The 13560-nt window shown below is 41.4% G+C and overlaps 1 protein-coding gene across 2 annotated transcripts in view; it reads left to right on the top strand.

Annotated features, from left to right (window-relative positions):
- znrf3 (zinc and ring finger 3) overlaps nucleotides 1-13560 on the top strand; it is a 284028-nt gene that overhangs the window by 119948 nt on the left and 150520 nt on the right. For both annotated transcript variants that reach the window (XM_068055192.1, XM_068055193.1), the window contains exon 2: nucleotides 9901-10026. In XM_068055192.1, coding sequence (XP_067911293.1) covers nucleotides 9901-10026 — 126 coding nt within the window. The remainder of the gene's footprint in view (nucleotides 1-9900; nucleotides 10027-13560) is intronic.

Raw genomic sequence — 13560 nt, forward strand, 5'->3', positions numbered from 1 at the left:
TGGTGATTGTTGTGACAAACTGGCACTGCAGCAGAAGCCGCACCTGATCCAGTATGTACCTTTCACTATAAAGGGTTTGCTCAGGTTTCATTAAAACTGAGAACACATATTTGCAATGTTTGTCACCACTGACTTCTATTTACTTTCCTGATAAATTTTGCTTACAAGCCAAGTTACTAGGCATGTTTACTCCCCTTTCTGAAAATTGTTTCTCCTAGCCTTCTCTCCTCTCCTGCTGACCGGCAGAGGACTTGTGCTGCCTGGTAGAGCTCTATAGATGCCAGACAACCTCTGGTATCGCACCTAAATGGTTACTTAGTAAAGAAAGCCACACTGTTGCTTTAAATTCCAGTTCTGGAAATGGGGTTAACTTCAGCTTTGGCAACAGTGGTTAAATTTCTCAGCTTAAATAATTGTATGGTTTAGCGCTGTGCACTCATGTTGAGAAACAACTTTGAATCAGTGGCTAACGAGCTATATTTTCATGGATGGGGTGAAAACTGCCCCATGCATGGGGAACAGGTGCAGTCTCCAGAAGGGAAAACTGCCTTTCTGTTTCCTGACAACCAGTTTTGGTTTCTAGATGGCTTGCTTCATCTCTACCCTTGAGTCCTCCTAACTGCAAGGTATGATAGTGCTGTAAACCTCTGGGGGTTCTTTTTAACATTAGTGTTGTACATACATGATCTAGCAAGCTTTCCTAATAGCTCAGTTAATTAAGGTGTTGCCCAATCTGAGCCATTCGAAAGAAAGAAAATATTTGCATTTGCATAGGGTTTTTCATGATCTCAAGACGTCTCAGTATTTTTGAAGTGTAGTCACTGTTATTCTGTAGGAAACATGGTGGCTAATTTGCATACAGTAAGGTCCCATAAGCAGCAATATAATAATGAGCAGATAATGTGTTTTTAAGGAATCTCAGTTGAGGGATAAATATCGACCAGGACACTGGGGAGAACTTCCCTGCTCTTTTTGAAATAGTGCCACCTGAGAGGGCAGACAGGTACTCAGTTTATCACCTTATCCAAAAGATGGCACCTCCACAGTGTCCTTCATCACTGTACTGGAATGTCAGCCTAGATTTTATGCTCAAATTTGTAGCTTAGATTTGACACCACCATCTTCTGATTCCAAGGTGAGAGCACTACCACTGAGTCAAGATTGACTCCTAGATTGATTCAGACCAAGTAGATCCTGGATTCAATCTCTGGTCTCAACCACAGTGGGGGTAAGAGTATTACAGCTGAGTTACAGAGTGCTTGCTTCTGACTGCTACATAGCACTCCCTGCTGGGACGTGAGTGTTTACAGCCATCAAGCGAGATGGCCTGGCTGAGATGCTTTCCAAGGTCTAGCAGCCTGTTGACATTTGTTGTCTAGTTTCACAACGTGGGCAAGGAATGGGAAAGGTGGCCAACAAAAGGGAGAAAACCGAAATAAGGGAGGCAAGAAGCACAATTCAAAGCACATCTGCAGCTTTGTACAGCAAATTGACACAGAAGTATCTGGTTAGATCCTGTTTAGGTTGTGAAATCTAATCCTCACTCCATCAGTTCAACCCAAGTGAACATTTTACATACAAGAATTGCTTGTTAAGTGGCAGCTTGATAATTTGCAAAGGATTCGAAGTGCCAGTGCAATTGCAGAAACACTTGGGGCATCAGCACAACATAGTCAACCCTTGTCAGCTTGGCTCAGTTGGTAGCACACACTCCTCTGACAGAAGGATGTGGATTAAAGCTCCACTATGGACCTGAGTACATTGGCTGACACTTCATTGGCGATGCCGTCTTTCAGGCGACAGATTAAACTAAGGCTTGCTTACCTATTCAGGTAACTATAATAGATCCCATAACGCCATTTAAAGAAGAGCAGGGATTTCTCTCAATTTCTTGGGCAACATTCTACCCACGACCAACACAACCAAAAACAATGATCTGATCATACATTCATTTGCTGTTTGTGGAACCTTGCTAAGCACAAATCAGCTACCATGTTTCCCCAAAGAGCAATTGACTGCACTTCAAAGGAAAGCCATTGCCTTTAAAGTGCTTTGGGATTGCCTGAGGTCCTGAGAAGTTAATGCGTAAGTGCAAATTTGTGCTTTGTGAAAAAACTACCTATGTACGGTCCCTGTTAACATCTAATTACTTTCCAATATTTGAGTCCGGATCACAATGACGTGCTATCGTAGGATCTGAATTGAGGGTAGGTTGCTTACCTTGTTCTCATGCAGAGGGTCTCAGTTCATGGCACGAGTTGTGAAATCTTTTTGCTCTACGAAGATAACTGAAGATTCTCCTCATTCCAATTAAAGGGGCAGTGCCCTTGAATAGGGCGTTTTTTATTATTCAGTAACAACATGCTCCAAGCATTTGAAACACTGGGTGCTGAATAAAATGTCCACCCCAGAAGACATTTATGGAGGTCATTTTACGAATTTGCACTCCTGATGTGGAGTTTATATCTGCAGGAGTTGATATTGGGAATTCGGACTTGCATTCTTCACAGTTTTCGGACCTTGAAATAATGGGATGAAAAATTGTGCAAAGCCTGGATCAAAATTCCCAATATTCACTTCCAGTGAGCCAGACTCCCCACCCCCAGTTTTAACTTAGTAAGCTTTGAAAACTGTGATTTCTGAAAAATTTGTAAAGTTGCCCCTTATATATTTTGCAAATCGTTTTCAAATATATTTTAGTAGTTTGAATTTTTCAGCAAACCTGACAGTCATGAAGAGAGATGTTGTTGATGTAATGAGGATGCTGGTATCCTTACACACGTCTGGTTAAGGAGTGTTATGCGAGAAATGTTCCTCTTAACAAAAACTGAGGGATATATCTATCTCCAGATTTAATGACGAAGAACAAAGTCATGTTTTCATAAATTACAGTTTTCAAAGCTTACAGTGTTAGCAATGCCTGCACTGAAGTAATGCCACTGTTCCTTACCTTGAAACCGTCTTATTTTGAAACCAGACTATTCACAACCTTGGTGTCATGTTTGACCGTGAGATGAGCTTCTGATCGCATATTCACACCATCCATCACTAAGACTTCCACCTCTGTAACATTGTCCGACTCTGCCTCTGCCTCAGCTCATCTACTGCTGAACCCCTCATTCTTGCCTTTGTTACCTCTAGACTTGACTATTCCAATGCACTCTTGGCCAGCCGCCCACATTTTACCCTTTGTAAACTGGAGGTCACCCAAACCTCTGCTGCCGGTGTCCCAACTGGCACCAAGTCCCTATCATCCCTACGCTCGCTGACCTATATTGGCTCCCGGTTAAGCAATAACTCGCTTTTAAAATTCTCATCCTTGTTTTCAAATCCCTCCAAGGCCTCATCCCTCCCTATCTCTGTATCCTCCTTCAGTCCCACAACCCTCCAAGATATCTGCTCTCCTCTAATTCTGACCTCTTGAGCATCCTCGATTTTAATGCTCTACCATTGGTAGCTGCGCCTTCAGTTGCCTAAGCCCCATGCTCTGGAATGCCCTTCTTAAACCTCTCTGCCTCTCTACCTCGCTTTCCTCCTTTAAGACACTCCTTAAAACCTACCTCTTTGACCAAGCTTTTGATCATCTACCTTACCAACTCCTTCGGTGGCTTGGTGTCCCATTTTGCTTTCGAGCGCTTCTGTGAAATTCTTTGGGTCATTTTATTACATTAAAGGTACTATATAAATATGAGTTGTTGTTGCCATTTTATATGGGGCAGATCTTTTCCGTGAAGGGATTCTACAAATATACAGAAAGACAGCATTTTGTTTCTCCAATGTGTTTTTATTGGTATGTACTTCATATATGCACATTTACTGAACAAAACATCAACTACCATTCAGTAACCAAGGAAGGTGAAGCACTCACAGTGATCAAAAAACTCACACATTCTTTTTTTGTCTTTTCATTTTACCATCAAATGCACAAAAAGGTTAAAGTTCCCATGCATATGCTGTGTGAATATGACCATTGAGATCACATGACCAACAAGGATGACTATTATTGTTATATTAACTAATTAGAAATGCAATTAGTCTCATCTGGATTGCAAATTAGCCACATGTGGCTCATTTTTTGAATATTCTTTCATGGGATGTGAGCGTCACTGGCAAGGCCAGCATTTGTTGTCCATCTCTTATTGCCCTTGAGAAGTTGATGGCTAGTGCAGTGTAGTACTCAGGAAGTTTTGCACTATCAGAGGTACCATCTTTAGGATGAGATAGTACTCCGAGGTACAATTTGCCCTCATAAAAGATCCCATGGCACTATTCAAAGAAAATCAGGGAAGTTCTCCCAGTAGTCTGGCCAATATTTGTTCCTTTGCCAACATTATTAAAACAGATTATCTGCGGTCATTTATCTCATTGCTGTCTGTGAGACCTTGCTGTGTGCAAATTGACTGCATGTTTGCTTACAAAACAATGAATGCAATGTAGTGCTTTAGACATCCTGAAGTTATAAAAGATTTATAGAAGATTACAGTGCTAAAGGAGGCCATGTGGATGATCGTGGCTGCTCCAATTGTAAAAATGTCCAATTAGTTCCACACCCCTGCTGTTTCCCCATAGTCTTGCTGTTATACTCCTGGAGGGAACAGTGATGAAATATGAAATGAACTGGAGGAAGTATGAAATAAAAGTCAACTGTTGAACTGAACTACAAAAAAATGAACACATTTGTGCCACAGACAAAATGGACTGGAAGTCAGGTGACCCCTCCTGTACTGTCAATAAACATGTTTGTCTGCTGAAGATGAAACCCGTTATCCACATCTGAATTAGCTTTGGGGAAAAACACATTGAAATGGAAAAACTGCCCATTCCATGTTAACAACTCCTATCTGTAGGAATGGAGCTAACAAAGACTTTTGCAGACTCACTGACTTCGAAGCCAATGCCAAAATAATAGGTGTGAAATAACACCTATTTATCAAAGTGGACCACATTCAGATGCCATCTTTGAACAATGATTCCCATATCCTGGAACATTGTACGAATTTTCCCGGGGAGAGAGCCCTTAGTCACCTGACCAACACTCCAACCTGATGTTTCTACATTAAAAGGTATCTCTCTGGGGAGAGAGAGGGAGAACAGCTAGAGTAGATCTTTTCCAGCCAGAACAGCTGTGAGACAGTTCCAGCTAAGCAGGAGCCCTGCTGATAATATCTTTTAACTACTGCAGCAAACTTGCAAGGTGACTTTGGAACTCCCCATCTGCAAAAGTGAACCAGGATTTCCACCATCGGCTACAGGTTGAGGCTTAACCACAAGGAGCCTGTGACACTTCACCCTTTTCAAGACAAAGAACATTCAGGCCTGCACCGCTGAAAGATTTCCCCCCGAAAAGCTTCTAAAGGTTTTTTAAAACAACTAACTCTTTTACAATAATTGGACTCAAAATTGCATGCTACACTCTACTCTATCTTTTCTTGTGTGTGTGAATGCGTGAGTGGGTGAAGTCATGAACATTTTTCAGTTCTTGTGTAAAAATAAATATTTATCTTTCTTTTTTAATCTACGAGGAAATCTGTTGTTCATCTGTTTACTTGACCCATAAAATGCTTCAGGGACTAAAACACATTTTGAAACACTATCTGCGGTCAATTGAGAAGTGAAAAGTGGAAGTCACCCACATCACTTCCCAACTGTCCGTAACACCTGCAAACGTTCCCTTTTCTACTATTTATCTAATTTTCTTTCAAAAGTAATTTAGATGTTGGTTAAATGCAGGCACTTTGTTTCTATTGCAGTTTAATGCTCATTACTTTAATTATTAGAAGCATTTTGAACAAGTCACATGGTTTTCAAAACATTGAATGAAGAACGTGGCTCTTGACGATGCAGGAATTCCAACATCTGATGATTGTGTCATTTCCACTGGTCATGCAGCTTCACAATGTCATACCCTGACCAGTGAAAAACTCAAATATAACAAGCAACGGGACTAATATCTCTCAAGTATGTGAATATGTGATGGGTTTTTATCTTGAAGTGAATGTTATTCAAACAGTCATCAAGTCCTCCCTCTCTAAAATTTTCGATTTGTGGTCAAGCCAGGAGGCCTGAGCAGGCCCAAGGTCCTTGGGCACTCCTCTTGGATGTCAGCTCAGCTGTAACGACAAAATAATCACATAGTCTCCCTGTTCATAGCTGAAGAATGAGCACTTGGGCAAGGGAAATAAGTCATACTCCAGGATGAGTCACTCGGCCTCAGGAGTAGAGGACATCAGGTAGGCTGGCAGTTGGAGGAAATTTCCTCCTCTGCGAAGGAGAACGTGGCAGATTTGAGGCAGATTTTTCATTGAGAAGTGGCTTTTCTGTTTCTTGTGTCTTTGGGACTCACAAGTAGTAACTAGCAGAGCATTTCAGTCTGTGACTTGTGGAGGCTTCAACAGATGTACATATTTATTTTCAACTGAAAAAACATTCATATTTTTAAACTGTTTTTACCTGAATTGATTTGGCTGGCAATTGTGCAATTTGTGGTTTTTAAGGACTTGTTTGTACAACGAGCATGGCGTTCAAGACTTCTTTCAATACTGGAACCATAAATCTGACCTTTTAAAACAGGCTTAATTTGTGTAATTGGGGGAGCTACAGAAGAGGAGGAAGTTCCATGCCTTGTTTAAATAAAAAAAGACTTGCATTTATATAGCATCTTTAACGACCTCAGGACCTCTCAAAGCAGTTACATGCAATGAAGTATGTTTGAAGTGTAGTCACTGTCGAAATGTAGAAAATGTGGCAGCCAATTTGCACATAGCAAGCTCCCACAAGCAGCATTGTGATAATGACCAGATAATCTGTTTTAATGATTTTGATTGAGGGAAAAATATTGGCCAGGGCACTGGGGAGAGCTCCCTTATTCAAAATAGTGGCAGGGTTTTTTTAAACCATTTGGCAGTCCTAACATACAGCAACTAATGTACACTGGAGCAGCCCACTCAAAATATTTAGGCTTTAAGGCAATTAAAGCAAAACTGAATCATTGTCCGAAACGTTTTTGAGGGAGACCATTAGGGCAGGTTTAATAAGTAAGGCTGTTGACCAATGCTGTAATCCAACCAGCTCACACAAACCCCTGCTTTGTGACCATGGCCAAGCATTATTAGAGGTGGCTGCAGTATTGTTACATTCTGTGGTTAAATAGACAGTATCCCCTTTGTCTGACTTCATAAGCCATATTTAATAACTATCAGAAAATCATTCGTCCTTTCATGTACTGTAGTGCATGGCTGTGTTGTCAACAAATTCCATGGAGTTTACCACAAAGATAAACATAATTACAGCAGCCAAAAAAAAAGGCAGCGTTATTTATTATTGTGTTCCATCCCGTTTCCATATGGTGTTTTATTTAGGCAACGTGCAGTGTTGTCGCTAGGACTTCAGAATAGTGCAATGGTAGGCTTGTGAAATGTTCACCCCTCACACTGTGGAAAAAAACAGCCAGCGGCTCAGTGATGAGTTTTGTCTTTCTGAACTTGGGTGTTGAGTCTGGAGAAAGCATGTTTAGCGACGTAGTGAAGGTTGCAATTTTGTCCTTGGTGGCAACAGCAGTACTAACAATTGAGATGATGAATTAAGAATCTTGTAAAAGCCTAATATTACAGGTTATCTTTTGGGTTTTAATGTAATTTTTTATCCTGCAGTATTTATTGTTAAAAATGTCTAGTTTCTACACCAGTGCAAAAAAGACTTGCATTCATTCAGCATCTGACACAACCTCAGGACACCCCAAGGCATTTTACAGCCACTGACGTTCTTTTTGAAGTATAGTCACTGTTATAGTGCAGAAAATGAGATATCCAGTATCCACTGCAAGCTCCCACAAATAGCAATATGATAATGGCCAGATAATAATCTGTTTCAGTAATGTTGGCTGAAGGATAAATATTAGCCAGGACAGCAAGGAGAACTTTGCTGCTTTCTTCTAAATAGTGCTGTGGGATCTTATATATGCATCTGAGAGAGCAGTTGGAGCCTTGGTTTACTGTCCAATACCGCTGACAGTACAGCACTCCCTCTAGGCTTTGTGCTCAAGGCTCTGAAGTGGGGCCTGAACCCATAACTATCAAACGCAGCAGTGAGAGTGCTACCCATTGAGTCAAGGCTAAGTCATTGAGTCACTCTGTGTATGTATGAATAGAATGTGCTTATTATGCATCATTTATGTCTATATTTATCTATAATTGCTTAATATTGATGAGGTTGCTATTTGAATTGATAAGGTTACTGTTCGAGAGCCCATGAGCTTCTTATCCAAGCCGATCGTAGGATGCGGAGAGCAGTCCTTCGCTACTTCTTTGCTTATATGCGTAATATGGATACAAATCATACCAGCCAGGTTCAAATTGCAATTGGCCTCAATGGCTTCAGTGGAAGTTATAGGGGGTGGGGGGGTAGGTGGGGGAAGCAACTGGGGTCCTAACTCCTGACTGTTGTCTTAGTGACCTTGTTGGAAAGTGCACTTGTGTAAAGGTAGATGGTGATGACAGGGCTGGTCTCAGGAAGTGATGCTACCCATGGTCAAATAGTTTGCTTGTACTCACCGTCTGGGCTTGCAAATGAAGAATGGTCAATTGGAGACTGGCAATTATGGAACTGAACCTTAAATGGTGCTTTCAGGAAAGGGGAGATGATTGGAGGGGGGAGAATTGTTTTATCTTGTATCTACTTTCGACAATCAATCATCGGATCTTAAAATGTGAGATGTCTTCACAATGTCTCAGGGGCATTGTATAGTTGGCCAGCTGGTTGTATGTTTGTGGTATTCAGTTATCTTTGGACAGATTGTCCGTCTCACTTTGTCGTGTTTGTGCTCGAAGTCAGCATATACAGTCAGTTCTTTCTTACAGCAAGATCATGGGAGAGAAGGGAGGGGGAGGGGAGGAATAGTGTGACCTGGGATGTTATTTATTAATCAGTATTTATTTTTGGGGGGAGGATGGATAGGGAAGTATTTTCTTGGACATCTGCTGACCAATTCATCAAATGACCTTTGTCATTTGACCTTGGGCAGCCTCTGCTGCTGCACTGATGAACTTGGTTACTTCTGACTTGATCCAAACTACAATTTCACACCACCTGACGAAATTATTTGATTACATCCTATGAAGCAGATGCTATGATAGGAATTTGTTGCAGATTTTGATCTCTTTCTGTCCGCCCCAGTCCCCCACCCGCCAATCCCATGTCTTTCTAATGCATACCATTTACGAAGCTTTTTGCCCATTTGCGGTTCTCCATTATGGGGATGAATAACTAGATCCTTCCATGATTTTTGACATGAAAGCAAGTTAATGGATGGGCTAACTGGTGGTGTGGGTGAAACGTGAAGGAGATGGACAAGATTTTCAATTCTGCCTCTGAAGAGGCACTCCTTACGGGTGAAGTCATCCTTTTGGATAGTAGCTGCTCTGATTTCACTGCTCTACGGTGATATATGGATAGGGCAGTGGTAAGTGTATTCTTGCAATGAACCATAAAAGTGGCTCTATCTTTGTCACTACCACCTACTGCAGTGCACTGGTATTGCAAGGTGGCAGTCATGATAGTCAGATAAATCACTGGGGTAATAACTATTGGTTTCCTCTGATCTGTTCAGAGAGTGACACCTACTAAGACAAATAACATTTAGTGTGGTGGGGTGTGGTGCTTGATCTGTAGAATTAGATTTTAGTTGTGTTAAATGAAGGATATGTATAATAGGACTGGTACAGAATCCAGGTCTTACTAGGAACTGGAAGCCATGTGTTCAAAATGCTGTGGAATCTGGTTAAGCTGCTCAACTGTTGTTTAGTCTGTTCATAATGCTTAAATAAAGTTATGAAATTTATTCAGGGAAATTAAGTCTCTATAATCTTGCAGCTATTAATCTCCTGTTGATTTTGACTTTTCCAGATGCACCCATTGGGACTATGCAACAACAATGATGAGGAGGACCTATATGAATACGGATGGGTGGGAGTGGTAAAGCTGGAGCAGCCAGAGCTGGACCTCAAACCCTGTCTCACTGTGCTGGGCAAGGTAAGGCAGGAAACACTGGGTGAAGCCTGAGTGTGCAGGCCCAACCTACATAAACTTCCTGTGCTGAATTTTCCATGGGTCATGAAACTAAACATGAATGGATTAACAGCAGCCATCACTTTAGCGTAAAATTTAACCCAGTGGCTTACTCACTTTGGATGTTGTTTATAGTTTCACTGACATCCTGCATTGGGGTTGCCAACCCTCCAGGATTGGCCTGGAGTCTCCAGGAATTGTTGGTTAAAAAGAAGCAATGCAGTTTTTGAACATCTTTGTTTATTAGTTATAAAAATATTGGAGATGGAGAGAAAAGGCTGTTTGACCTGGCAGGGCAGTTAAAGGGGGGACGTCATGTGATGAAACCTCCAGGAATATGCCCAGCCAGAGTTGATAAACTTAAACCTGAAGCTGGGAGGTGCATCTCAAAATATTTATCTGTTGGATGGATAAGTTGTCCTTTGTGCCCATTTTTAATTACTGTTTTTAGAATTACTGTTTTAGGTGTGACACATGCATGATAAACCTGGTCATATAATTTTCTGTCGCAAGCAATATATCTAAGGATGGATTACAGGGCAAGGCCCAGGGACATCTATATATTCAACTTTTCTGCTCTCTCCCCTGTTCTTCTCTCCCGTTTTGTTCTGTCTTTCTGTTTTTTCCCATCCCACTTTTTTTGCATGACCCTTTCTCTACAGAAACCCTGGCGGTTGCGATTCACAAAAGGAAAATACTGCTAGTCGAACCAATGTATTTGCGCTGAAAATGCAACAGAGAGAACGGGGAGACAGAGAGAGAACCAATGACAAGAGAGAGCTGGGTCCCGCCATAGCTACTCTACTTAAAGCAATTTCGTTGTGTCAGCCATCTTGAAAACGTTGAGCTTTTCTCAGCTGAACTCCATGTCAGGAAAGGACCATGTGCATTACTTAAATCACCAACTTCCCTATTTCATGAAAACGACCAACTACAGAACAGAATGTAGAGCTCTGTACAGTCTGTACAAACACTATCCACTTTGATAACGGGCCTTTGCTATGAGACCTTAAGAGAACAGGTGATACCAAAAGAAAACCGTCTTTAAGCAGGACAGGATGCATTTAAGGGGAAGCTAGGTAAGTACATGGGGGAAAAGAATAGGTTAAGCTGATAGCATGAGATGAAGTAAGGTGGGAGGAGTAGTTCATGTGGAGCATGAACACCAGCATAGATCAGTTGGGCCAAATGGCTTGTTTCTGTTCTGTAAATTTTATGTAATATGAAGTTTGGTCTCAGTTTCACTTTCTTTCTCTCTTCCTTTCTCATTCCCCTTCATGTTCTTTTTTGTACTCTGCTTGTCTTTCTTGCACTCTCAAGGAAATGAGGGAGGAGATAGCAGGGGCAACAGTTAATATATCTAAAAGTTGCATAGAAGAGGGGGTAAGAGGGGGTAGTGCCAAATGTCTGGTGGACAGCTAATTTTGTTTCTGTGTATAAAAAGGGAGATAGAATAGACTCTGGGAACTGTAGCATCAGTGATAGAAAAGATACTGGAATCTATATTAAAAGAAGTGATGGCAGAGCATCTAGAGACAGAAAATATAACAAAAATGAGGCAGCAAGGATTCCAAAAGACTAGGTCATGATGAACTAACCTGATAGAATTTTTTGAAGAGGTAACGGAAAGAGCAGCCGTGGGTAATGTAGTTGATGTCATATACTCGGAATGCCTTTGATAAGGCACCACAAGGTAGAGTCATGACAAAGGTTAGAGCATGCGGAGAAGGGGGACAAGTAGCTGAATGGACAGCAAATTGACTAAAAAAATAGAAAGCAGAGAGTAGGGGTAAAGAGTAGTTATTCAGATTGGAGGAATGTTAAAAGCATTATTCCACAGGTGGGACTACTGTTATTCATAATTTCCATTGATGATTTGGACTTGGAAACAAGTAACTCACTGTCAAAATTTGCAGGTAATACCAAACTGTGGGGGAAAAATTGTGTCGATGGAACAAGGGAGACTTGTGTGGAGCATAGCACCAGCACAGACTAGTTGAGCCACATGGCGTGTTCCTCTGCTGTATATTCTATGTAATCCATAAAATTCTCTCTGTCTCTTGCACTCTTTCCTTCATTTCTTGTACTCTCTCTTGTATTCTAATCCCCCCACCACACCACCACAATGGAAAATTCAAAACACTAGTTTTTCTCAGTGTTCTGCTTTTTCTGTTTTTCTTTTGACCTGCGCACGTATTCTCCCTGCTGGGTGATTTCGGAACTGTGATGAAGCTGTCTGCTGATGTATGATGGCCAAATTGTAGGCTGGGGCTGGTGATGAGGGTGTGTGTGCCCCACATAGAGTGGGGCTCTCTTTACAACACTGCCATCTTACATTTTTGGCAGGCAACTTCCCAGGGTCGTCACATTTAACTTCACAAACTTTATTATTTCTAGCTCCCTGGAGCTATCGGTTAAAACCTATGAAGACTATCAGAAGACCTGTGTGCCACCAAGTTTGTACATTTTTCATCCAATAGAATTGCAGTTCTGTGAATAGAAATTCTTTTAAGAATATTGAGTATGTTTAAAGATTGCTTGTCACTTTGGAAGAAGGATAAAATGGCTGTCAAAAAACATTGAGTCTTTTCATGGTATTTTGTGCAATGTAGAAATACAATCTTCATGTTTGTAACCTTAATAAATGGTGAGTGTCTAAAGGGCCAGTCTTGAGGAATTTGTATGCAGATCATGTGTAGAGGGGAGAACGGGTCTGAATTAAAACCATGTTGATTGTCTATTAGACAGAGCTTGGTAACATTCAGATTCAATTAAAGTGCAGCCCCAATTCAACTGTACTCTGTAAACTGACAGACTTCAAAGAGCCTTAATCCTGCATTTCAATTTGTTTGAACTTGAACAAACTAAATTCAAGGAGACAATATTCCATTCTGTCTTCTGTTTGGGACTTTGCCTTGCAGTAAATGTACACAGATTCCCTCAAAATACTTGCAGGGTTTACCTTCAAAGTGCGAAGATGCAGCCAAATCCATACGTTGTATGCGCCACACTGCTGTGCAAATCCCCGGTGCACTCAAACCCTTGTCAAAGTCTTGTCAGTCAAGTATGTGGGTGTTTATAAGGAGTGGTGTGCTCCTCCCAACGCCCCATAACATACCGTCAGGTATAATGTGAAAATGCCTCACTCCTAATTGGCAGCCAGCAACCCCTCCTGGAAGTGCATTTGTGTTGCCATCTGAAGGGCACAGGGTTGAGGTCTGCTGCGATGGCACCTGTAGTCAGGTTGTCTACTGACACTTACTGCCAAGGCCCACATGTAAATAATGGCTACTTGCGTGAGGTGTTGGAGGGTGGCAAACACCTGTGGAACCATTCCTTAGCAAAGTGTCAACATTTTCAGGAGGAGAGAGGAAATATTGTCAGGAGAGGGAAAGAAAGAGCTTGCATTTATATAGTGTCTGTCACAACCTCAGGACATCCCAGAGGGCTTCACAGCCAATGAAGTACTTTTGAGCTATCGTCATTGTTGTAATGTAG

The sequence above is a fragment of the Heterodontus francisci genome, chromosome 23, assembly GCF_036365525.1.
Source record: "Heterodontus francisci isolate sHetFra1 chromosome 23, sHetFra1.hap1, whole genome shotgun sequence".
Lineage (NCBI taxonomy): Eukaryota > Metazoa > Chordata > Chondrichthyes > Heterodontiformes > Heterodontidae > Heterodontus > Heterodontus francisci.